General features: G+C 41.2%; 1 protein-coding gene across 3 annotated transcripts in view; it reads right to left on the bottom strand.

Moving 5' to 3' along the window:
• The window catches only part of col12a1b (collagen, type XII, alpha 1b), a 61,596-nt gene that overhangs the window by 21,567 nt on the left and 16,687 nt on the right, over positions 1-23,342 (bottom strand). For 2 of the 3 annotated variants that reach the window (XM_057352641.1, XM_057352643.1), the window contains exons 15-57: positions 23,044-23,310; positions 22,675-22,867; positions 22,469-22,593; positions 18,648-18,797; positions 18,372-18,491; positions 18,113-18,277; positions 17,878-18,024; positions 17,461-17,603; positions 16,963-17,092; positions 16,195-16,340; positions 15,734-15,863; positions 15,505-15,641; positions 15,198-15,327; positions 14,668-14,807; positions 14,444-14,576; positions 14,172-14,192; positions 13,200-13,339; positions 11,500-11,629; positions 11,256-11,395; positions 10,287-10,416; positions 9,978-10,117; positions 9,723-9,852; positions 9,165-9,304; positions 8,466-8,595; positions 7,259-7,398; positions 7,052-7,181; positions 6,839-6,978; positions 6,540-6,672; positions 6,325-6,464; positions 6,116-6,245; positions 5,897-6,036; positions 5,684-5,813; positions 5,015-5,157; positions 3,736-3,865; positions 3,477-3,619; positions 3,001-3,130; positions 2,805-2,924; positions 2,573-2,719; positions 2,378-2,494; positions 1,258-1,410; positions 1,102-1,176; positions 281-420; positions 31-154 (exon numbers count right to left, since the gene is read on the bottom strand). In XM_057352641.1, coding sequence (XP_057208624.1) covers positions 31-154; positions 281-420; positions 1,102-1,176; positions 1,258-1,410; positions 2,378-2,494; positions 2,573-2,719; positions 2,805-2,924; positions 3,001-3,130; positions 3,477-3,619; positions 3,736-3,865; positions 5,015-5,157; positions 5,684-5,813; positions 5,897-6,036; positions 6,116-6,245; positions 6,325-6,464; positions 6,540-6,672; positions 6,839-6,978; positions 7,052-7,181; positions 7,259-7,398; positions 8,466-8,595; positions 9,165-9,304; positions 9,723-9,852; positions 9,978-10,117; positions 10,287-10,416; positions 11,256-11,395; positions 11,500-11,629; positions 13,200-13,339; positions 14,172-14,192; positions 14,444-14,576; positions 14,668-14,807; positions 15,198-15,327; positions 15,505-15,641; positions 15,734-15,863; positions 16,195-16,340; positions 16,963-17,092; positions 17,461-17,603; positions 17,878-18,024; positions 18,113-18,277; positions 18,372-18,491; positions 18,648-18,797; positions 22,469-22,593; positions 22,675-22,867; positions 23,044-23,310 — 5,862 coding nt within the window. The remainder of the gene's footprint in view (positions 1-30; positions 155-280; positions 421-1,101; positions 1,177-1,257; positions 1,411-2,377; positions 2,495-2,572; positions 2,720-2,804; positions 2,925-3,000; positions 3,131-3,476; positions 3,620-3,735; positions 3,866-5,014; positions 5,158-5,683; positions 5,814-5,896; positions 6,037-6,115; positions 6,246-6,324; positions 6,465-6,539; positions 6,673-6,838; positions 6,979-7,051; positions 7,182-7,258; positions 7,399-8,465; positions 8,596-9,164; positions 9,305-9,722; positions 9,853-9,977; positions 10,118-10,286; positions 10,417-11,255; positions 11,396-11,499; positions 11,630-13,199; positions 13,340-14,171; positions 14,193-14,443; positions 14,577-14,667; positions 14,808-15,197; positions 15,328-15,504; positions 15,642-15,733; positions 15,864-16,194; positions 16,341-16,962; positions 17,093-17,460; positions 17,604-17,877; positions 18,025-18,112; positions 18,278-18,371; positions 18,492-18,647; positions 18,798-22,468; positions 22,594-22,674; positions 22,868-23,043; positions 23,311-23,342) is intronic. The other variant, XM_057352642.1, reaches the window with a different exon arrangement.

The following is a 23,342-nucleotide window of genomic DNA, read 5'->3' as shown; positions in this document are numbered from 1 at the left end:
ATGGAAGATTTTTGCGTGAGTGAATAATACCTGTTTTGGTGTTTCCTCCTCTGTACTGGATGAGTTTCAGAGCGGAGAGCGCGGTGCCCTTGTCGTCATATGAGTTGAGTTTGAACTCCGTCTTTGCGCCATCGCTGTATTGCACGAATGAGATCTGTTCCAACCAACAGAGCAAGAATATTAAACGCGGTAGCATTTACATTTTACATGCATTACCAAATGATCTACAGGAACATCCTTCAAGCAGAGGACCAAAGATACGTTGGTTCAACCGCGTTACCTGCATTCCTGATGGGCCGATGACGTCAAACGCTCCGACGACGCTGAAGACAAACTGAATCACTTTGCTGAAGCTCTCATCTCCAATACTCCACGATCCATCGATGAGGAAAACCACATCTGCCTTGGCTCCTTTACATACTAACAAAGAAAGAACAACTCCGTGAATGGCCGGATCATGTGAATCAAGCACAAGAGAAGGTGATGACTGAGAAGAGACTTCGTGACTCTATATTGTGATTACTGTTGGGATCCATCCTACTTTCTGGAGAAATGATCCAAGACTGAAGAATATTTGAAAAGCAGATCTCAGAAAGAGCGAATATTAATAATCCACCGCACAAGTGAAGAAATAATGTTCTCAGCTTTTTGATAAATATCTTTACGTTTGTAACCCTCTATGCATGTTCTACTTTAGGTCAGTTGACTTCTGTGGAAACTGCTGTGAACCGAAGGATTTGAGGATGAGCCAGCCTGGATTTACAGATCCAATTTATAATTGTGTTCATGAAGTAAAGATGAAAGAAACTGATACTTCTTCATTAGTAGAAGAACGTTTTCTTTTCAAGCTTTTTTTCATATTGCTTTGATCAAGGCCCATATCAAAGCAGCCAGATCTAAAACATGTTTGCGCGGCACGTATCCGTAAAAAATGTGCTCCAAACCACTCATTGCGCTCCAGTAATTAACTACAGTTTATACATTGTCCAAACAAATGTGAGACGTCTAACTCTTGCAAAAGTGTTGTGGCGTTCTGCCATTGCATTGAATCTCAATATTTATGCAATATAAGTTTCTAGAGCAGCAACTGCTCACACGTACCTGCCCAACCAGGTGGAATTGTGGGTGGTGGAGGAGGAGTGGGTGGTTTTGTTGGCACGGGTGTCGGTTTGACCACTAGACACATCGAAAAAAGAATCAAAGTTATTCTTAAATTCTACTTGTTGATGTTTATTTTGGAATAGATGCTGAACTTACGGGTTCGTTCTTTGGTACTGACTCCCGGGCCCTCTAGATTGGGGGTCTGGACGAACACAGTGGCGCTGTAGAGAGAGTCTGGACTCAAACCATCGAAACAGTACTGACTCTGAGCCGCTGTGATGGTGATCTCCTGTTGACCTTTAGCTGATGCTGTGAACACATCAGAAATCAGAAAACAGTCCCGTCATGACCACTATATTTGGATATAAATAAGATTAGCATCTGTTTCTATGGGCCGCTATATGTAGGTCGTCCGCCATATTGGAATGGTACGAGCCGGTCCGTTAACACTCAAGATCAAGCTGACTGTGTATGATTATGAAAACAGATTTATTGTTGTGTAAACTCAAACATTATATCTGCTACACCAACACATGACACCGACGAAAGGTTATCCCATTTTTCGGGAAGTTAAATCCCTGTGGTTTTCACAGCTATGACTGGAGAGCTGGGGCACGTTCCAAGATGGTGGACACGTCTACGTGCCTGGAGCGCTTGAATGCGGCATCTATATCTATGGTAAAACCATGGGTAACATTTTCTAAAGGCTGGTTGTTATAATGCTCTTGGGGTATTTGGCAAAAGGGGTCTGAATAAATCTGGTAATTCTACAGTACTTTAACTATTATACGTTTTTCTGTAAACTCCTGTAATCCATTCTCCAGAAGTAAAAAGTCAACAATCTGTGAAACGTTACACGGCTTCCTCTGGCAACACAGAGGCTGTAGACAAACACACTGATAAGAGTTTGTGAGCGTAATAAATCTCATGAAATGATGCAGGATTAAAAGCAGGGTGGTCTGTGGTTGTTTACACCCACAAGAGGACATCCGGATAAAATTGTGATATTCATCCAGTGTTTCAACATAGGCTGCAAACTTCTAAGAAAGAATGCTAAGTCACACGTGAGGAAAATGATCTAAAATGTTCTTAATTCAAAATCAACATTTCCATAAACTCTATAACCCATCACAATGCATTCATGACAAGTCATGCTGATGTCAATGTGGTCATTTAGTAATCTACTCCTTGTAATGGAAATGACCACTGGTCACCTACGATGCCTAAAACTGTTTTCAGAACAGATTTATTGTTAATGAATCGAAACCTGACTCACGGTCCAGAGGGTTGAGTTTGATTCTGTAAGAGGTGGCAGCCCGGTGAGGCGTCCATCTAACGCAGAACCTGTCATAGCCGACATCGTAGGACTCGATATTGGTCACATTGAGGTACACTAAAAGAGCAAGAGACAGTCATGTGACTCTGAAACTGCCAATCATACCACCATATGAGTATAAAACACCGGACGTACGTGTTGTTCCTTGTCCCGTGAGAGGTTTGCTGACACCGCCGTCATACTGAGCGTACACCTGAACGTCGTACGTCGTGCCGGGCGAGAGGTTGTGAAGCGTGTATGTGGTGACATCACCAACAAACACCTCCAAAGACTCGTCCTTATCTACAGATAAAGTTATCATTAATTTAGGTCATCATTAATTTGTATGGGATTCAAAGTCAACATTGGTTGTGGTCACAGTATTTACCTGTCGGCTGGTAAACCAGCTTGTAACCCATGACAGGAGTTGGCGCCGGGTCCCAGGACACGCGGAAGCGCGTGTACCACTCGTCTGAGACCCGCAGGTTCTGAGGTGCCAGAAGACCAACTAAACACAAAACACAAGAGCCATAAAGATTTCTGATCAATTATTTACCCAACACCGCTTATTTGACTTCACTCACGTGTTCTTGCGTTTCCGTTCAGAGATCCTCCGGGTCCTTCTGGATATATGGCCTCCACTGTGATGTTATACGGGGTGTCCGGAAGCAGGTTTTGAAGGATAGCATTGTTTCTATTGCCAGTAACAGACGCCTACAGACGAAACCATCCGATTACAAACTGTTTTCCAATTGAACATCCTTCACTCGATGATCATTTGATGGTTATTGAGCAGTACAGACATTGCAGCATTCCTACTGGATGTCCACTTCTGTTTTATTCCCAGATCTCAGAATGTTTACAAGAGAAGTACATGGTGTATTTAGCCTTTGTATGTTTCCCAGTCCAAACAACATTTTCCACCGAATATGAACCAGTTCATTCTCTTCCCTCTGAACAATTTGGACTGATGGGCCAAAATTCAACACAGATGGACTAGAACACAGATTTTGAGTTAAATGTTAACTTTAGATGATAGAATCTCAATGCATCTACTCACAAATTCAGTGATGGGGTCTCCTGTCATGGGGGCGTATGAAATCTTATATTGTTGCACGGGACCCTCCGCGTGATCCCAGCCGATGCTGATGGTGCTCGTGGTGGTCTCAAAGACTCGCATGTTTCTGGGTCCACCCCGCGGTACTGAAACGGACGGCGACATTTTTTTTAAGAAGAACGTGCATCTGATGCTGGTCAAGCAGAAGTTAAAGATGTGAAATGTCATGCAATGTTACATGTTACGTAAAGACACAACTCACATGTTTTTCCTTTCCCATCGAGGCCTGGTCCCACTCCGTCGGCATACACAGCCAACACGCTCACGGAGTACGGTGTATCCGGGACGAGCTGATCCAGGAAGGCATTGCTGATGCTTCCAGTAACGAGAACCTGCCGAGAAGACCACAGTTTAGATTAGCAGATGCTACGAATCTGGCAGGGCAAATATACATAATGATGTCACCGTTAAACCGCTGTTTAGATTACCAGCACGAGATAACGTTTCCAAACAGATATGTAATGCAAACAGATGTTCTCTCTGCTACATAAATACTGTCAGCTCGACGGGTCTGCTGGAGACTCCACTCGAGGTTCTGTGGAAACCCATCAGCTACCTGTCATCACCCCACAGGATTATCAGCACATCTGCTCATTTGTAAGCTTCTACATTCCTTCCATACGCCAACGCTTATGACAGAATCACTTTTTGACACACATAGTTCAGCATTGAATATTTCAGGGTCTCTCTTGTGTGTCCCGACATGCACTTGGTCATGAAGAAAACGCAAAAATCTTGCAAGACGTCAGACGTCTCCTTAAGGAGCACAACCAATCACAAAGCTGTGTCAAAGTTATCACAACCAATTAGAACGCTGCATCTCTCGATTGTAAAAACGGAGCAAAAATTTGTTCTAAAATCCATCAATCAAAGACTCCTTATTGCCTTAAAGGAAAAGTTCACCCAAAAATCCTGGATTAACACCAAACCCACGTGACCAAACTTCACACCGCTTTTATAAATACAGTGACCACAATTTGTCCAAACATGAACAAAATATCCTTTAAAAGTTAGGGCTGTCAAACGATTAATCGTGATTAATGGGATCCAGAATAAAGGTTTGTGTTTACATAATATATGTCTGTGTGCTGCGCATATTAATTTTGTATTATAAACATAAAACATGCATATATTTAATCAAATATAAAAATTAATAAAAATGTATATATAATTTAAAGTATTGGTAAATATAAATAAATACATTCAAATATGACCTTAATATGTATATATGTATGTGTATGTTTTTATAAATACAAAATGAATATGCACAGTACAAAGACATATTATGTAAACACAAACTGTTATTCTGGTTGCGATTAATCGCGATTAATCGTTTGACAGCCCTAAAGTACATCTTGTGCAGTCACTGTTTGCATTTATTGTATGAACAATACCACCGAGAACTTTCTTCTGAACATTTTTGGAGAAAGACGAATTAAACGCACAACAATTTATCATTAAATTGCATTGGTTTCACTCACTGATTTCAGAGGCTGGATGCCACTCAGCGGGGCGTAGCTGACCCTGTACTGCTGCACCTGACCTGTGGCGGGCTCCCATCTCACATTCAGACTGTTGGGGGTGGGGTTGTACACCACAATGTTTCTGGGCGGGGAACGAGGAACTGGAAGAGAGGAGGAGAGAGAGAACAGTGTTTAACTATTAAATGGCGACGTGACAAAAAGGAAAGCAAAGAACAGCAGAGGAAGAAGAATAGCCCAGGAGGAAGCTCTTTAAAACTGAAGCATGAATGCTGAGTGAAGCGGTCCACGTAGGGTTTTATGGTGAGAAAGTGCCAACAGGGAAAGTCAGCTGGTGGGGGGGCATTTAGAGTTGATGCTAAACCTTCTAAACCTGAAGCAGATGTGAGGAATTGGGCAAACAGGAAAAACCTACAAACATAACTTCAAAGAATCCGATTTCTTAAAGCTGCAATTCATGATCATTTGGTTAAAAATAAAAAAATCACTTATTGAGGAAGTACATAAAAAAGGTCTCTTTACCCAGATTCACAATAGTAAGCTTAAAATAATAATAAACCAAAATTTTTGCAAAGAGACAAAAGTTATGGATTGCAGCTTTAAGTCTAGTGCTGCGTCCCAATTAAAAGTAAACTCCAAATAGTTTAAGTGATGTTTGTGTCCACTTACGTGTCTTTCCTTTCTCAGACTGACGGAGACCCTCTCCCTCCGGATAAACAGGAACCACGGTCACAGTATAGAGTGTGTCTGACAGAAGATTCCTAAGAACCGTGTTGGTGGTTCCCCCAGAAACTTGCTCCTGTTGACACATGACAGTTTATAGACACTAAAACTTAAAGAAAATCAGTGGCAGGACAGGAAAGATGGTAGAGCATCTCTTACCATGTCCTCAGCACCACCGGACGCTGGCACGTAAACGATTCGGTACTGCCGGACGTTGCCCTCAGCAGGCTCCCAGCGCACCTTCAGTGAGCTGGTTGTGGGATCTGTGACCTGCAGGTTCTTAACTCCACCCAAAGGCTCTGAGAATGAGGACAAATGGAATTGTAAAGACAAAGCAGACTGCATGCCGACGAAATTCTGAACTTCGATGGTACGTACTTGTCTTGCCGTTCTCGGACTGTTTCTTTCCTTCAGCGTCCGCATACACGGGCACAACGGTGACTCTGTACTCTGTGTCTGGTTGCAGGTTTCTCAGAACAGTATTGGTCGACATCCCGGACACTTGTGTCTGTAGAGTACACCATCACGCTTAGCAACTAGCTTAGCAAAAGCATACATCTGATATAAACTGAGACTCGGTCTGTTACCATGCCCTCAGCTCCCCCGGCAACAGGCACATAAAGGACGTTATACTGGCGGACATCTCCATCGGCCGGATCCCATCGCACCCTTAAAGAGTTCACAGTCGGGTCCGTCACCTGGAGGTTCTTCACGCTTCCCAAAGGTTCTGTCAATAAAAGAGAGATTTAATGAACCTGCACCAAAAGGAGTTCTCCATCCCCAGAACTTTTTCAAGACTTACTCGTCTTTCCATTTTCAGACTGACGTTTTCCCTCCACATCATTTTCATACATAGGCAACAGCGTGACCTTGTACAGCGTGTTGGCATTGAGATTACGCAGGACGGTGCTTGTTGTGCCTCCAGAAACCAGTTCCTGTTTAAAAACCAACAAAACAAAAGTTTTAATCCACAATTTACACATGTTTACATTTTAACAACAGCGGGTGAGAAAACAAGTGGGTTTTTTCCACAGACATGCATTTGTTACACTATTGTTACTGATCCTATTTCATGCTTAAAGTTAGTAAATCACGTCGTACCATTTTCTCCTCATCTCCCGGCTGTGGGATGTAGAAAACTTTGTAATTTCGAGGGTTTCCGTCAGCGTGCTCCCAACGCACATTCAAGGTGCTGCTGGTAGGATCAGTGACCTGAAGGTTGCGAACTCCACCCAACGGTTCTGAAACAAATAATTAATAACTCTTAATAAGTCCAGAAACGTACATCTATGACCAAGTGTATCTTCAACTCACTTGTTTTTCCGTTCTCTGAAAGAGGTTTGCCCTCCATCTCTGCATACACCGGCACCAAAGTGACAGTGTAGGTCGTGTCCGGCTCCAGGTTCTTCAGAACGGTGGAGGTGGTGCTTCCAGACACTTGATCCTGTTCAGACAAAATGTAGGCAATAAAAATGACTGTTAAATGGGTCGCTGTATTTTCACAGTGAGAATTTTTCTCACCACTTCCTGATCTTGACCACCGGCAGGAACATAAATGACGATGTATTCCCGTACGTTCCCCTCGGCCGGCTCCCAGCGAACATTCAAGGTGCTGATAGTCGGATCTGTTACCTGCAGGTTCCTCACGCTACCCAACGGTTCTACGGAGACAACGGTAAAACTCATTCAATATGGAGGTGTTTAAAGATAGGTGTTTTTAAGAGAGTGTAGCCCATTAATGATCTATAGTCATTAATGGGCTACACTCTCTTAAAAATATGTACTTTATTTACAAAAGTCAAACAGCATCACAGTCATAAACATTTCCAACATACATTAAATTAAATTCAAATGTATTTCTACAGCACTTTCAATTTTTGATTTTTGCAAAGTAGCTATACAGGAAACACTGCAAAGACATAAAATAATAATATAAAACAAGGCCGAAATAAATAAATGAAAAAATTGTATAAATTCTGAATTATGTTTCAATTCCATTCTGTGGTGGAAACAACATATGGTTCACACATTTTTGGAATAAAATGGCCAAATGATCTCAGCAACAGTAAGTTATAGTATCCTTAATACACAATAAAATAGTATCCTTACACTTTTTATATCATTTAACCAAATGTGACCCTGGATCACAAAACCAGTCTTAAGTAGCACGGGAACGTTTTTAGTAAAAGCCAAAAATACATTGTGTGGGTCAAAATTATCGATTTTTCTTTTATGCCAAAAATCATTAGGATATTAAGTAAAGATCATGTTCCATGAAGATATTTTGTAAATTTCCTACCTTAAATGTATAAAAACTTGATTTTTGTGAGTGGATGGTCTGCCACAGTGCCCCTGATTAACAATTTCAAAGGCAATTTTCTCAATATTTTGTTTTTTTTGCACTCTCAGATTCCTGAGTTTTAAACAGTTGTATCTCGCCCAGATATTGTCCTATTCTAACAACTCATATATCTATAGAAAGTTTATTTATTCAGCTTTCAGATTATGTAAAAATCTCAATTTCGAAAAATTGACACATAAGACTGGTTTTGTTGTCCAGGGTCACAAATGACAGCTTGATTAGAAATAATGCAGAATAAAAATATTCTGTTCAGAAGTCTTAATCTTCAGTTTTGTTTGTATTTCATATCAAGCATACTCTCTTTTGTGACACTTGTCCACTCACTCTTGTTTAACCAAAGATGTCTGGTAATGATGGCACACTTACTAGTCTTTCCCTTCTCAGTGAGCTGTGGTCCGTCTCCCTCGGCGTACACCGGCACTACGGTCACCGTGTACATGGTGTTTGGTGTGAGATTCTTAAACACTAACGTTGTGGTGCTCTCAGACACTTGCTCCTGCAAACACACATTCACTTTTAATGAGTTTCACTTCAGAAAAACATCTTGCACATTACAGTCGAAAGTGAGATGAACGGAGTTTATTCTTCCCCTAGGTGATAAAACCGTCCGATCAAAGTGACGGGAGGAATTATTCATGTCAGCAAACGTTATAACTTGATGACTCAGGTTTAGGAGTTCTATCAGGTTTCTAGCCTAAAGTGACATATCTGAAATGTCTTCAACCCCATCCCATCATCTCGCCTTAGTTCAATCGAAGGTCTTCTTGCGATAAAGAAAACTAAACCTCAAGCGCCATTTCTCTGTAGCTTGCCAAACAAATCTTTGTGGAGGTTTCACAGTTTACTCCAGCTCAGTCTAAACATTGGTATTCCCAGTCGTAAACTTTCCCGGCAGTTTCTAGCGTAATGAGAATTCGAGTCGTATTTCATTAGAGCTCTCCTTCATCTCTGTTCCTCAGGGGACAATGCCGTCAATAACAATCTGTGTCTTTCACTAACCCATGTCATTGGCTTTAACTTCATGAGCCTCAGAGAGATTTTCACTTGTGAAAGAGATTTTTATACCACGAGCTCGGTTCCGCCGTTGGTGGGCACGTAGACCACTTTATAGCCCTGCACGTTTCCGTCTGCCGCCTCCCATGTGGCGGTGAGCGTCGTGAAGGTGGCATCGTGGAGACGGAGGTTTCTGACCCCTCCGAGGGGCACTGGATAGAGACGGAGAGATAACAACAAACATATGTCATCGTGTCAGTACTCTCTTAAAAATAAAGGTGCTTAAAGGTTCTTCACAGCGATGCCACAGAAGGACCATTTTTGGTTCCACAAAGAACAATTCAGTCAAAGGTTCTTTAAAGAACCATCTCTTACTAACTTTTTTATCATCTGAAGAACCTTTTTTGCACCCTTTTTCACACAAGGTTCTTCAGATGTTAAAGGTTCTTTATGGAACCAAAAGATTCTTCTATGGCATCGAACCTTTAAGAGTGTATACAGCCACAGATTCCGTGAAATTGTGACTTATAAAGTTTTATTAGCGATGAAAGTAAACACATCACCAAATATGTTTGTGGCAGACATTCAAGCTCTATTTCTATCATGTGATTTAGCAAAGTGTATACGTACGGGTTCTTCCGTTCTCAGACTGACGTCTGCCCTCTGTGGCGGGATACACCGGAGCTACAGATACGGCGTATGGAGTATCAGGCTGCAGGTTTCGCAGCACTATGGTGGTTTGGCTTCCAGGTACTTGTTCCTGTTTACAACAACGATGGGAAATAAAGTGAGGCACACTGTTTTTGCCAGATCATCAAACTGTAACAGAGACTTCACTCAGATCTTTTCATGAATGGGAACGTTTGTGAGAAAACAAGCCCTCACCATCATCTCTGTTCCTCCGGCTGCAGGCACGAAGAAGATCTTGTACTGGCGCACGGCCCCGTCAGCAGGATCCCATTTGACGTTCAGAGAGGTCATGGTGGGGTCAGTGACCCTCAGATTTTTCACACCACCCAAGGCCCCTTTGAAGAAAATCACATTTTCTATTTTAGTGTTTTATCATTGATTGAGAAGAATGTATGAATGAGATTCTCTCATGTTATTTCTGCTTCATCTCTGTTCTCATTCTCTCAAAACTGTTGGAGGTTCTGAATGCACCTATTTATGGTGATATTTCAGGGAGAAACTCACTTGTTTTTCCATTCTCTGAATTTCTCTGACCATCTCCTTCGGCGTAAACAGGAATTAAGGTGACGGTGTAGAGCGTGTCTGGTGTAAGACCTCTCAGGACTGTGGTGGTGGTAATTGCTGATACTTGCTCCTGTTTTAAGAAATCACGTATTAAGCTCTTTAATCTCAAGGCCAGTTTGAGACGTGACCCCATTTAGCACTAGAACCGCCAGAGTTCGCTGTATACCTAAAACCGCCAGCGGGTAAAATTTACCCACGCAAATGAATATTGTTTTGATATGGCTAAAAAATGTATTATGTCACTGTTTTATGTGACAGTCATCACAAAGTGATGTCTAGAGCAGTGGTTCTCAAACTGGGGGGGCCCCAAGATGGATCCAGGGGGGCCACAGATTTTGTGGCATTTTATAAAATATAGAAATTTATCATACATTTTATACAATCAAACATTGGAAAAATAAGACCACCAACCAAAAGAATTAAGGTTCCAGCATTGTATAACTGAATATGTTTTTGATTTATCTAAAATCCTAAGTTTAAGTTTATGAGCCTTTATTTGGGGGGCCGCAAAGCGATGCATGTTTAGTTTTATCATTTATAAGTCCGAGAAGAGAACAAAACATGGGGTAATCATAAAAAATAAAGGCATGAGGTAAATTTGACCCAACAGCGCTTATAGGTATAAACGGCCTGCTTTTTAATCTGGTTTTATCGCAACCATTTTTAACAACAGGGGATTGTAAATAACACAATTTTAATCAAATTCAATGACGGGGAGATTTGGATATTTTATTGAAAATCTGTTATGTACATTTGGAAAAACATCCACGGGTAGATTTTACCACGTGACGGTTCTAGCGTTAAAGAAACTTCATCATCATCTTCATGTCGGATTCATCTTTCAGCTAAACATCAAACGGTACGTTTTCTTTAAACTGTTCTTAAAGTATTACGTCCTACCAGTCCTACCATGCTTTCCGCCCCACCGGCCGCCGGCACGTACATGACCTTGTATTCCTTCACCTTCCCTTCAGCCGGTTCCCAGCGAACGTTCAGTGTGGTCATGCTGGGGTTCAAGACCTGCAGGTTTCTCACGCCTCCTAAAGGTTCTGGAGAACACGTCATTCCATATATTTAATACATCTCAGTTTCATTGCATAACATCTGAAAATAAGAAATACTCTTGTTCTGTAAGGAAAAATGAAATACTTACTTGTCTTTCCTTGACCTGAAATGTCTTTGCTTTCTCCAGTGCGATACACGGCCGCCACCGTGATGGAGTAGGGCGTGTCAGGAGTCAGCTTCTGGAGAACCACACTGTTCTTCTTTCCACCGACCTGAACCTGAACGGATGAAAGACATCAACGCTTTAGTTCTGTTGTTCAATGGTTTCCATTAAACTTCAATCACACTCTCAGTGTGTAACAACAAGACGCACCACACGAAAGGAGCCAAATAAAACACTTTTATAACATTTTCCCCCCTCAAGTCTAATTACATTCGTCAAAACTCAGTCGCTCCTTGCACAAAGCTTTATGTCATTTTGACAATTCCTCATTAACTTTTATTGTTAACTTGATATATTACGTCCCAGTGCGTCTAACTGTTCATGTGTTAATCACGCAAATGAATATTGTCATAACCTGAACACAATACAAATTGTTTCTGACAAGAAATGCGTTTCTAGTTCTTTCTCTAAATGGAAGATGAATACCCAGAAGTGATGAATGTTTGGCAGAACAGACCTCATCACATCATGAGACAATGTCACACGAACAATAAAAGAGTGATAATTAGTCAATATATCTTCTTCTTACTGTAAGGTGTGTTTCTTGAGTGAGTCGACCCCGTTTCATTTTACATTTACAATCATTTATCGAAAGACACGTTTATACTTGGGTTCCCCAGATCCAATAAAATGACACTGTATAAACTTTGACTTTTGGCACTCTGAATCGTGCACCACAACGTGTTCTTAAAATGAAATCAGATTCTGAGTCGGCAGGTCCCGCAGGACCCAATTAGATTCATTTCAGAAGCGCGGGTCAGTGGGCGATGTCAGCGGGAACGTTCGTTACTTTGTTATTTTTTAATGAAGCACATGTGAAACCGTTCTCAGCTCCCTGTAGTGTCGGGAAGTCCAGAAATCAATTCTCTTTATTCGTTTCAATGAATTAGTAAAAACCTTTATCAAGCGAATATGTCACAAACGTTGGCCTGCAACCTTGATATTTATCATTGAGCAACAAAGCGGAATTTGGCATTGTTCGCAAAAACAAAGCAGCTATCTGTGTTGTAAGATTGTGCTTGATGTCAGAAAGAAAGTCCCTAATAAAAAAGTGAAAGTGGACAGCTTTATGACACCAACAAAAACACAGGATTACAAAAACATCATGTGGGAGGAAAATCAAAAATTAAGAGCTGTGGAAAATATCTACAATTCAACTAGATTTATTAATACAATAAGCAAAATTGCCTAAGATTTTTATTTCTCTTGTTATATCTAACAGCAAATATTTGGGCCGAAAGCAAGTGCTATTATCTTAACCCAGTGTTGCTTATTTGACTTTTTAAAGGATTTTTCTGCGTGAAATATTTATATTAGACTTTTATTATAACCAGGTAAAGAGGCCATTGTTAGATTTTATCACTGTTTACAAAACCATCCCTAAAGAAACAAACAAATGTTGTCTGGGCTCTTTAATCCCGAGTCTTAAATGTATAACAGTTAGTATAACTGCAGGCCATGTTGTGATGGTTTGGAATCTGTTGGTAATAACTGTCCCGCTTCCAGCTTTCCAGCGGGTACCTACTGTAATTATTAACACACGGCCTGCGGAAACTTCTGCCACTCATCATTACGATAATTCAACGTTTGTTTATTCAAAACATCTCAATGGAGGATGAACTCACAGACAGAGGTTTTCCACCCGCCGTGGGCTGGAAGGTCACTTTATAGTTCTGGACCGGGCCCGGCGCGTGGTCCCATTTCACAGTGAGAGTGGTCGTGGTGGCGTTGAACACCTGAAGGTTTTGTGGTGGTCCGGTGGTCACTGGGGGGAAACGAAAACTCCATTCAGTCTTTGTATCAGTAGCTCAGTCAGAGTCATTAGGGTTGGGAATCTTAAGGAAATGAATTATTCTGGTTCAAATTCAGATTCTAAACATAAAAACTTTCTAAACAGAGCAAGTTTATGATTCCCAACCCTGTATATTGTGCCGGTCACATGAGTATGATATGAGTCTAGATGAAGAAGCTGATGATGGAGTGTTTGACATGAAGACAAGAGAATCCACAACAAAACAATGACTTTAATGTGCATGCGCTTTATGATTGACAGCAGATGACAACGACAAAGATGGTAATGAAATAGCAATGATGATACACGACGAACTGATGGACGCGTGGCTGATGGTGTATGAGTTTCTGATAGAGATGGGCGGTATGACCAAAGTCCTGGTTTTTATTTGACTGTAATAGTGACAGTTCATATCACTATAGTTTATTTTCAAAGTTAAAAATAAAATGGCTTATCGTAAGCAATCAGGTGGTTTAATTCAATACCAGCTATTTACAGTAAATATGTTATATGTAAGCTATTTCTCTTTCAATTTGAAACTTGATGGATGCAAACCAAAAGATGTGAAAATAGCCAAAATTTCTTTGAAAGACTTTAAGACTTAAATTTTTGATCGGACGAAGCATTTGTAAAACCAACTGTGGTATAAACGCTATAGTTTCTATACTTCTACATCTCTAGTTTCTCTGGTCGTGTGAAATTTCCCATCATACCGCCCAGCTCGATTTCTAAATGCACATGCATTTCGTCGTCTCCTTTCATGAACACATTCAAAAAACACTTCCTCTCGTTGGAAACAACATACCGGGTGTATGGGGCTTTGACACTAGAAAAAGATGTTAAGAGAACAACACATTATTGTATAGTAATGTCAACAGATGTGTATTGTGAGTGTATTCTTGTTTGTCTATCCTTGTGGGGACAAAACGAAGAGTTCACACGATGGGATATGATTATTAAACATACTAAATGATGCTTCTTTGAACATGTAAAAATGCAGAAAGGTTCATGGGAGGGTCTATGGCAAGTCCCCATGAAGACGCCAAAACAATGCTGTGTGGGTGTGTGCAGTCTCACATGTGCGTTGGTCTCCCATCAGATCTTCACTCTCGGACTCATCTGGATAGATGGCTGTTACGGTGACATCATACAGTGTGTCTTGATCTAAATCCGTCATAACGTGCGATGTCTCTTCGCTGCTCAAGATTTCCTACAAAAGATTCGTTCCAGTAAGTCACAATGTAAAATCAGAAAGTTTACTGAATCAACAGTTCTGTTTTAAAACCATGAGGTAAACATACATATTTGAAGTTGTCCTCGCCCTTCTTGGTCCATCCAACGCGATACAGCGAGACATCTGGAGCTCCGTGCTCCCACGTGGCTCTGAAGGACGTCTGGGTCACCTCAGAAAACCTCAAATTCTTGGGCGCAGGAACGGCTTCTGCACATCGACAGTGAAAGGGTGAGACACAAAGAACCAAACCCGTCTCAAGAGCAAACCGTGTGAGATCAAGTGGGCGACCCGCCTAGGCTGTTATACAAGCCTCTTCAGGATCAGTTTCTTTGTGAAGTGGTTTGTGTGTCGGAGTGCAAAAAACACATCAGCCGGGACCCGTGGAGAAACTTGTGAAACCATGAAAAATGGATTTGGGTAGAGATGCTCTCACACATGGTGGTCATTATACGCACGAGGAGCTGCTGAAATGCCCTGTGGTCGTATACTTCACCACCCACAGATCAGACAACAACAGTCGATGATTTTTTGTTGGCGTAGAACCGTCGGTCAATCCGGTTATCTTAAAAAATCAACACACAAGCATTAAAAGCTCACCGGTTTCTGCGCTGCCGAGCATCGGATTCCCCGGACCCTCGTCATACACAGGAGTGACAGCGACATCATACTCCGTCTGTGACCTCAGGCTGGTGAGAACCAGGGTGGTGATGTCACCGTTGACCTCGACCTGTTAAACAAACACCACCATCGGCATTCACACGTCGCACATGGAAGTTCATCCATGCGTTTTTAACCATTGACGTGTATTAGTCATTTTTCCACATTTCACAACTCGACTGTCATTTCTGGTGCCAAGTTGGTCAAAATTTCAAGTGTTTGGAGAATTTCTCAGTGTGCGGATTACCTCTTTCAACTCTCCGTCCTCTCGCTTGTAGGTGATGATGTACCTTCTGACGTTCCCAGGAGCGGCGTCCCAGGTCAGACGCATGGAACTGTGAGTGACCTCAGAGATTTTCAGTTCACCGGCTGGAGGCAGAGGCACTGAAACACACATACACAACATCACATACAACACAAAAGAACACAAACACCTGTCAAATCTGCTCCGGTCATCAGGAGAAGCACAGACGTACGAGTGACTCCTCTGTCATTGAGAGGCTCGCTGGCCAAGTCTCCGTGCATGGCGAAGAGAGAGATGGAGTACGCCGTGTTGGGAAGCAGCTGGGACAGCTGGACATCATTGACATCTCCAGCAACTCGCAACTGCGGCGGGAAGAAACATTAGTGAAGAAACAGCCGGGTTCTGTGGACATATTTTGGTTAGTCTTTTATTGATCTGAAGTTCTTGGTTAAGTTCTCAGTAAGAAAAAGTAAAATACACAAAAGTAAAATGGATCACAGAAGTTGCTTCATGTAGAGTTTTCTATTGGTCTGTCTGAACAGCACTTGTTCTCTGATTCGGGCCACTGGTTTGGCCATCTGGATGTGTTAAGGTTGGCAGGGGTTTATTTATTCTGCCTTGAGGTCTAATAAAGCAGAGGTGGAAATTGTGAGCGCTCGTCTGGAGGAAGGTTCTGGAAGGCGCCGGGCTTACCTCCATCTTTCCAGAGGGCAAGGTGGCATTGAGGGCACTGTAGATCAGCATGTAGCCGCTGGCTCCGCCCACCAGCTCCCACCTGACCCTCATTGTCGTCAGACTCTCGTCGTAAACCGTCATGCTGGTCACGGCGGACAGAGGCACTGCGGAAAACAGACCAATAAAACGCTTTGATCCCAAATATCAACACATTCGGAACAGGTTCATTAGTTTGAAAACTAGTGTGGCTTCTCAAGAAAAGTGGTCAGTGGTCAAACAGTATAAATGGAGCATGTGGAGTATAAAATGACCATAAAAAAGAAAGACGGAATGACCACAGCCGATTGTTGCCTTCGAATGGCTCATGACCAAATGATAAGTGTCTCTTTAAAACAACACAAGGTCTTGTAATGTTTATTATAAACGTTACGTGAAACGTGAAAAAGACGATAAAGTGAGAACGGCCAATTAAAAATGTTCTGTTTGCTTTTGATCAGTAAAACATGATTCAAGTTTACTTTGTCGCTCCATAATCAGACCAAAACCAAGACCACTTCACAGCCTGTGAAAAGTTTCTCTGAGGTTTCCAAACCCCTTCTGAGCTTAACCGAGTTACCCGATACACATCGTATTTATCCTTCACAGACAATGCAATCCTAGAATGCATTGTGAGCACACGCTACAGTACAGAATATTTTCAAAGTGAAATGTAAGAAATGGCTGATTTAGAAAGTCACGGGCCTATGCCATTAAACCAAAGAAAAGCAGGAGATACTTCGAACTCACATGTGGTTTCGGTTCCTTCCAGAGGCTCGCTGTTCTCCTCACCGATCACGCTAAAGACACGGACAATGTACTTGGTCATCGGGGTTAGGTTGACCAGGACAAGTGTGTTTTCTTCACCGTCGACAAACATCTGCAAAACATCATGGAAGAATGCTGAGAGGGGTTTACACGAGATGAGAGCGAGGTGAAATCAGGAGGAACGTGGTCAGAGATCAGCACAGGATCACGATGACCGTGTTGTGTAATTCGTGTAAATATTGTCATATGCGCACAGTAAATATAAAATACAGAAAGCATGAATGGGCAGTATGTACTGACAAATCATATAGACTTTAGTTTTTAATGCTCTTTCGACTTGTACACTTAGCTTCGTATATGGTTTATTGTTGTCTCAAATGTTCACTCAAAGCATCTGCTAAATAAATAAATATATATGAATAAATAAAGCAAGCATGAAGGTAACGCTCTGTTTGTGACAAATGTGTCTATAGCACTCACCACTTCAGTTTTTCCTCCGGCGGCGGGGACGTACTCGATCCGGAATTTCTCCACTGGCTCATCAGGAGGCATCCAGGTAGCGCGGAAAGAGTAGTGCGTTACTTCTGAAGTCACCAGGTCAGTGGGCGTCCCCGGTCCGCCACCTGATTCATAAAAAACAATGGAAAATAAAAATCTATGATGTCATCTGTGATGGATCACAGTCTTCTGTCATTGCTATCCATCCAGCAGGATTGTTAATATAAAAATAAAGAACCATTTGGCAAAGCAAGAGCACAATTTTTAATAGAGCTAAATAAAGGAGCTTTGGGAATTCTTGAAAGCTAATGGTCCGCAGAAATGAATCCGACAGATTTTTTCAGATTCTCTTGCTGTCCTGGCCTATATCTTGACATAGAGACTCAAGCGTGACTCTACCTGGGCCTTTAACGCTGTTACAGAGGTTGACCGTGAGATCGTCCACGATGTCCAGCAGGAATGAGAAGTCCTTGACGTTGTACATGTGGATCTCGTCCGGGTCGGTGGCAATAGATCGCAACTCATTTTCATCAGCATTCTTCACACCTATAAGCCAAGAGGACACCGATTTGACCAATACCGTCAGATCTCAAGTCTCAAACTGACCTTCAGGGTTATCAAATGAAGATCTTACCGATGGCATACAGTTCGATTCCCGAGTCACGCAGGAGTTGAGAATTCGCTATAATGTCATCTTGAGATTTGCCGTCGGTCACGAGGACGCCGATCTTACGTGAGTCGGGTCTCAAACCCACATTCGGTTTGAAGTTGTTCTGGAGGATGTAGTTCAAGGCCATACCTTTAAAAACATTGTGCGTTATTTTCTGGAGTTTATAATGACAATGCATTTATTTGTTCTGTTTGATCGGGTCAAAATCGTTAGATGGGATTACCCGTCATTGTATTCCCTCCTTTGTAGGGTAAATTGGCCACGGCTTCTAAGAGGGATTGCCTGGTGGAATGAGCGTTGAGATGCCACTCGGTTTTGGGATCCCCGCTGTACTGAGCCAAACCTGAGACAAGCACATACCGCGTTTAATGCAAAGAAAACGGGCGGTAATAACTCAAAACGAAGCCTGCATCATAAAGCTCACATCTGGTGCCCAAATGCAGTCATAAAAAACCTTCAACACAACTAAAAACAGTAAAGTGAAGCACGGAAGACTTGCCGATCTGAACCCGGTCTGGTCCGATGTCAAAGACGCCCACCATGCGACCGATAAAAGCTCGGATGGTTTTGAAGTTCAGACGGCCGATGCTCCAGGAGCCGTCCACCAGCAGGACGATATCGGCCTTGGCTGTAGTTTTACACTCATTATCTGTGATTAAAAGACACCGGAGTTAAACACAGACACATTTTGAGCCATGAAAAAGACAATCTGTAAATGCGTAAACACATTCACACACACTGACACCACAAAAAAATGACCATCACACGTTTTATTGAAGGCTTTTATTTCTTTTTCTTGTTTTAGAACGGCTGGCTTTCCCACAAGGAACTCAATTTCTCTTTTAAAACCTTCAGCCTGGTGTCGTATTCAAATCCCCTCTGGCGTCCAGCCCGGGGGCCGTTTTCCTGGAATTGTCACCGCTTCTGTTCTACAGAGCACAAAAAGCAGCTCATTGTGACACGTGAAATAAAATCGCCTCCTTTTCCAAGCGCTTTCGTGCATTCCATCTCTGTGGGCCTCGTGAAGTTCCAGAAACCTGCGAGAGCCCGAAGCTCCAAAACTGAGACTAAAGCACATGCGATCGCACTGCAAGTGAAAAAGATTTAGTCAAAATCATAAAGAACAAGTGAAACTTTCAATAAGGCGTTTGGTGGAACCTCCTCCTTTCTGGAAAACCAAACTGAAACATGTTTGGTTCCCCAAAGAACCTTTCAGTCAAGGGTTCTTAAAAGAACCATTTCTACCTTTTTGTAATCTGTAGAAGCCCCAAAAAGGACCCTTTCAGAGTATAAACTGAAATTAAATTGATGCAAAGACTGAATCAACAGCTGAAGAACTCACTGAAATATAACGATAATCAACATGAGGAAAGAATCATTTTAAAAGTCATTGAGCGCTCGTCACATTACAAAATTTATCACAACCACTGCCAAAACTTGTAGCTGTAGCTGTTGAAACTGCTCTTTTTGATGAAAGATTACAAAGACAAACATTTTTCTCTTTAGAAACACATGCAATGATGGATCGTGCAAAACCAGCAGAACAATTCATATAGAAAGTAAACAGTGTCAGGTTTGATTTTAACACTGGCTGGATGTTTCGCCTTAAATGAATTAAACGTGTCGTCTCGTAAAGCAAAAATCCGAGCGCAAAGGTCGTGTAGTCCTAAATGGAAAAAGCTGTCAAGACGGAAATTATACTGCCGACCATTACGGCTGAACATACCGTGGGCTGTTCCCACTGCGACTCCCTGGCCAGGTTTTCATCTGCTGAGATGTGGTGATATCTCTCAGGATGAAGGTATTGGGTATAAGGGTTTGGTTGGAGAAACATTTTCCTAAAATCATTTGTGTGGAAATCTCTCTTTGCCTGGTCAAACTGTGAAAAAGTGTTTAACTGAAAACTGAACACTTTTCACATGTCTCGCAGGATTAAAACATATGCAAAGCAGACAGACACAAAAATGGATCTCTTACATGTTAACTGGACACTCAAAGTAAGTATGAAGGTCATAGCATCAGATATCAAAACTCGAACGTTTTCGTGCACTTTTCTAGTAAAACACTTAACGGTAACACATTAAGGTTCCCTTCATAAAGCATTTATACATGTGTTCATTAATGATTAATAAGTCATTTACAAATGCATTATAAAGCAGTTATAACTGCATGAATAAAAAGGGGGATACCTGCCAAATAGTGAGCCATTTTTAACTCTCGTGTTATAAATGCTTAATAAGTGTATTTATTCATTACTTATTTGATTCATTATTATCTTGATGTTGTTTGCAAAATAGTCTGTCAGACGGGAGACTGTAGGGTGTTATGTTGGTTTTGCTTTTTATTGTATATTTCATATCTTATGGCATCTTATTTATCAAACATTTGATCACTTTTTAACACTAAATGCACAAAGGTTGTTGTAAACTTGTTTGTTTACAATCTTTTATTAATGATTCAATTACTTCCAGTAGTTAATCAAAACCAGAAAACATTTATTTATTATTTATTGTAGAAACAGAATGCTTGCTCACAAGGATACATCTCTGATGTGAATCATATATTTTGAAGTATTGACAGCAGTGCACTTTAAAGAAAAGTGGATGCCTGCACTGAAAAAAAGGATTTTTTGGGGTAGTGAATTTTCTACATAAAAAAGTTATGCATGTATGTATTGCATGTTGTATGATTGTAATGCATGTATTGATTAAGATAAGTAAATACTAAAATGTAATGTTTGTTACATTTACACTGATTATTCAAGTATTTCTAACAACGTAAAAAACGTAAAAAACTTCGTTTCTTAATAATCTTTAGAAGTGCAACTGAACAATCCAAGTTGGTGTCATTTCGTAATATTTTTCTAAGTACTTTAAAAAAATTCTTAATGGCAACTTATTTTAGTTATATTTAGTTTGATATTTTCTAGACAGAGAATTACTCTTGTGTTATATATCGAAGTATTCGTCAATGCACATGCGCGAGAAGACCGCCATTTGAGGGATGGTTTCTGTGGGATTGGTATCATCCACACAAGCAGGTATGTTTTAAAGTTAACGTTAATTGTCTTCTAAATGTTTTATATTATCGTTATTCTTTATTATTTCTCGTTCATATATGTTTAGCTAATGTTAGGGCCCATGTTACTGTAATTTAGAACTGTTTTGCAGCGATCAATAATAGATATTTACATCAAGACAAAGTATTCATTCACAACTTCAAAACACCAAACTTGAAAAAAAATGTTAAGAGTTATAAATGTTAGCAAACCATGAATGTGTGCCTTAATATAGTGGATTGATGTGAACCATTTATGAAATATACAATAATAAGAAAAATCAACATAACACCCTACAGTCTCCAGTCTGACAGCCTATTATGCAAATAAATAATGAATAAATACATTTATTAAGCATTTATAAAATGTGAGTTAAAAATGTCTCACTATTTGGCAGGTATTTTGTTAGAATCCCTTTTTATTTGCGCAATTATAACCGCTTTATACTGCATTTGTAAATGACGTATTAATCATCAATGAACACATTTACAAATGCTTTATAAAGGGAACCTTAATGTAAAGTGTTACCCACTTAACAAATGTTTTAAATAATACAAGATCCTTTATTTATACTATTAAAAATAAAAGAGACTATAAATCACTGTCTCGAAGAAGTGAAGTACGTTCATACACTTTTACATGTCCTTATCTACTGCTATGAACTTCATACATTCTTAAATACTTTCAGGAGATGGAACTGATTTCCACATGTTTGCTCTGAAACGTGGCAAGGTTTCCATTGTTGATGTAGACGTCAATTAAAAGAAAAAGTGCACCGAGCGGCATTCTCCGCAATACCAATAAAATAAATATTACTACCAAATGTGTGTTCCGTTTGGTAGCCAAATCCATAATTTGATCAGGGCCTGTCATGAATGTTTTCTTTTGTGTGTTTATCAGAGAGTACTGTTATCACCTTAAGATGTTTTAAGTCAACGTGAAACGGCAATTCAGCCCGTCGCCGCTTCACAACTGAACCTCTTGAAATTCATTCATGTTATGACTACATTCACATCTAAAAAGTGTCTGCCAATAGTCGGCATGTCAAGCTTTAAGACGGTATTCCTGGCACCTGTTTAGCCTCTTGTCAAGATCTCACCATGCCCAGACATTTCTTATGGACGTCTTGAGACGAATAAACGAAAGCTAAAAAACAAAATCCGCCATGTCAGCATCATATGTTTGTTTCGTTTGCAGGTAACCCTAATAAAACCACAAACTGAACAAATAAAACGTGAATGTGCCATTGTTGTGTTTTGTACCAGAAGGTCTGACAGAAGGAGGCTCGGGGGCATCGGAGAGGGTGGTCTTCTCTTCTCCAGCCAAAGGCATACTTTGACCTCCATCAAACATTCCAAAAACAGCCACGGAGTACTTGGTTCCAGCTCTGGGAATAAAACGCAAAACTCAAACCACATGTTTCTTTATGTTAGGGGAAACGTCTAAAGTTCATGCCGAGCGGTTCTACCTGAGTTCCTCCAGAACGACCGTGTTGTCGTAAGGTCCAACTAGAAGTTCTCCCAGATCAATATCGCTGCCGGAGGGATGGAAGGTGACTTTGTATCCGCGTACGTTGCCGGGAGCGGGGTCCCAGGACACGCGGAAACTCGTCTTGCTAGGTTCTGAGGTCTGCAAGTTTCTTGGGGCTTTATAAGGTGACACTGCAGAAAAAAAGACAACAATATCAATATATGATCAACAGACACAAACAAGGACAGCATAATCCAGGTTATTTGGTTTTTGAGGTTTGTTGAATATGAGCAACAGTAAAAGTGATGCTTGTTGTGTCTCTACAGATCTTTCAGACTCATGGGCTTTGAATTATTGGCCAACGTACGTGTGGTTCCTACTCCTTGCCTTGCTTTTCCTTCTCCGCGTTTGTAAATGGGATGCACGTTGATGTTGTAGGAGGTGAGGGGCTGAAGTTTCCTCAGCACGGCCGTGGTCACGCTGGCGGGAACTTTCATGGTCATTTCTTTTCCTCCGGCCTGAGGGACGTACGTGAGCTTGTAGTGCTGCACAGGGCCGGGAGCGGGATTCCACGTCGCCCGCATGGTTCTCTCGGTTTCATCAGACACGGCCAAAGCCTTCGCGGATCCAGACGCTACAAAACACGCACGAAACAAAATTCAATTC

Source organism: Triplophysa rosa, linkage group LG15, assembly GCF_024868665.1.
Source record: "Triplophysa rosa linkage group LG15, Trosa_1v2, whole genome shotgun sequence".
Lineage (NCBI taxonomy): Eukaryota > Metazoa > Chordata > Actinopteri > Cypriniformes > Nemacheilidae > Triplophysa > Triplophysa rosa.
Note: the sequence above shows the minus strand (reverse complement) of the source record. Positions and strands in the feature narration are given on the sequence as shown.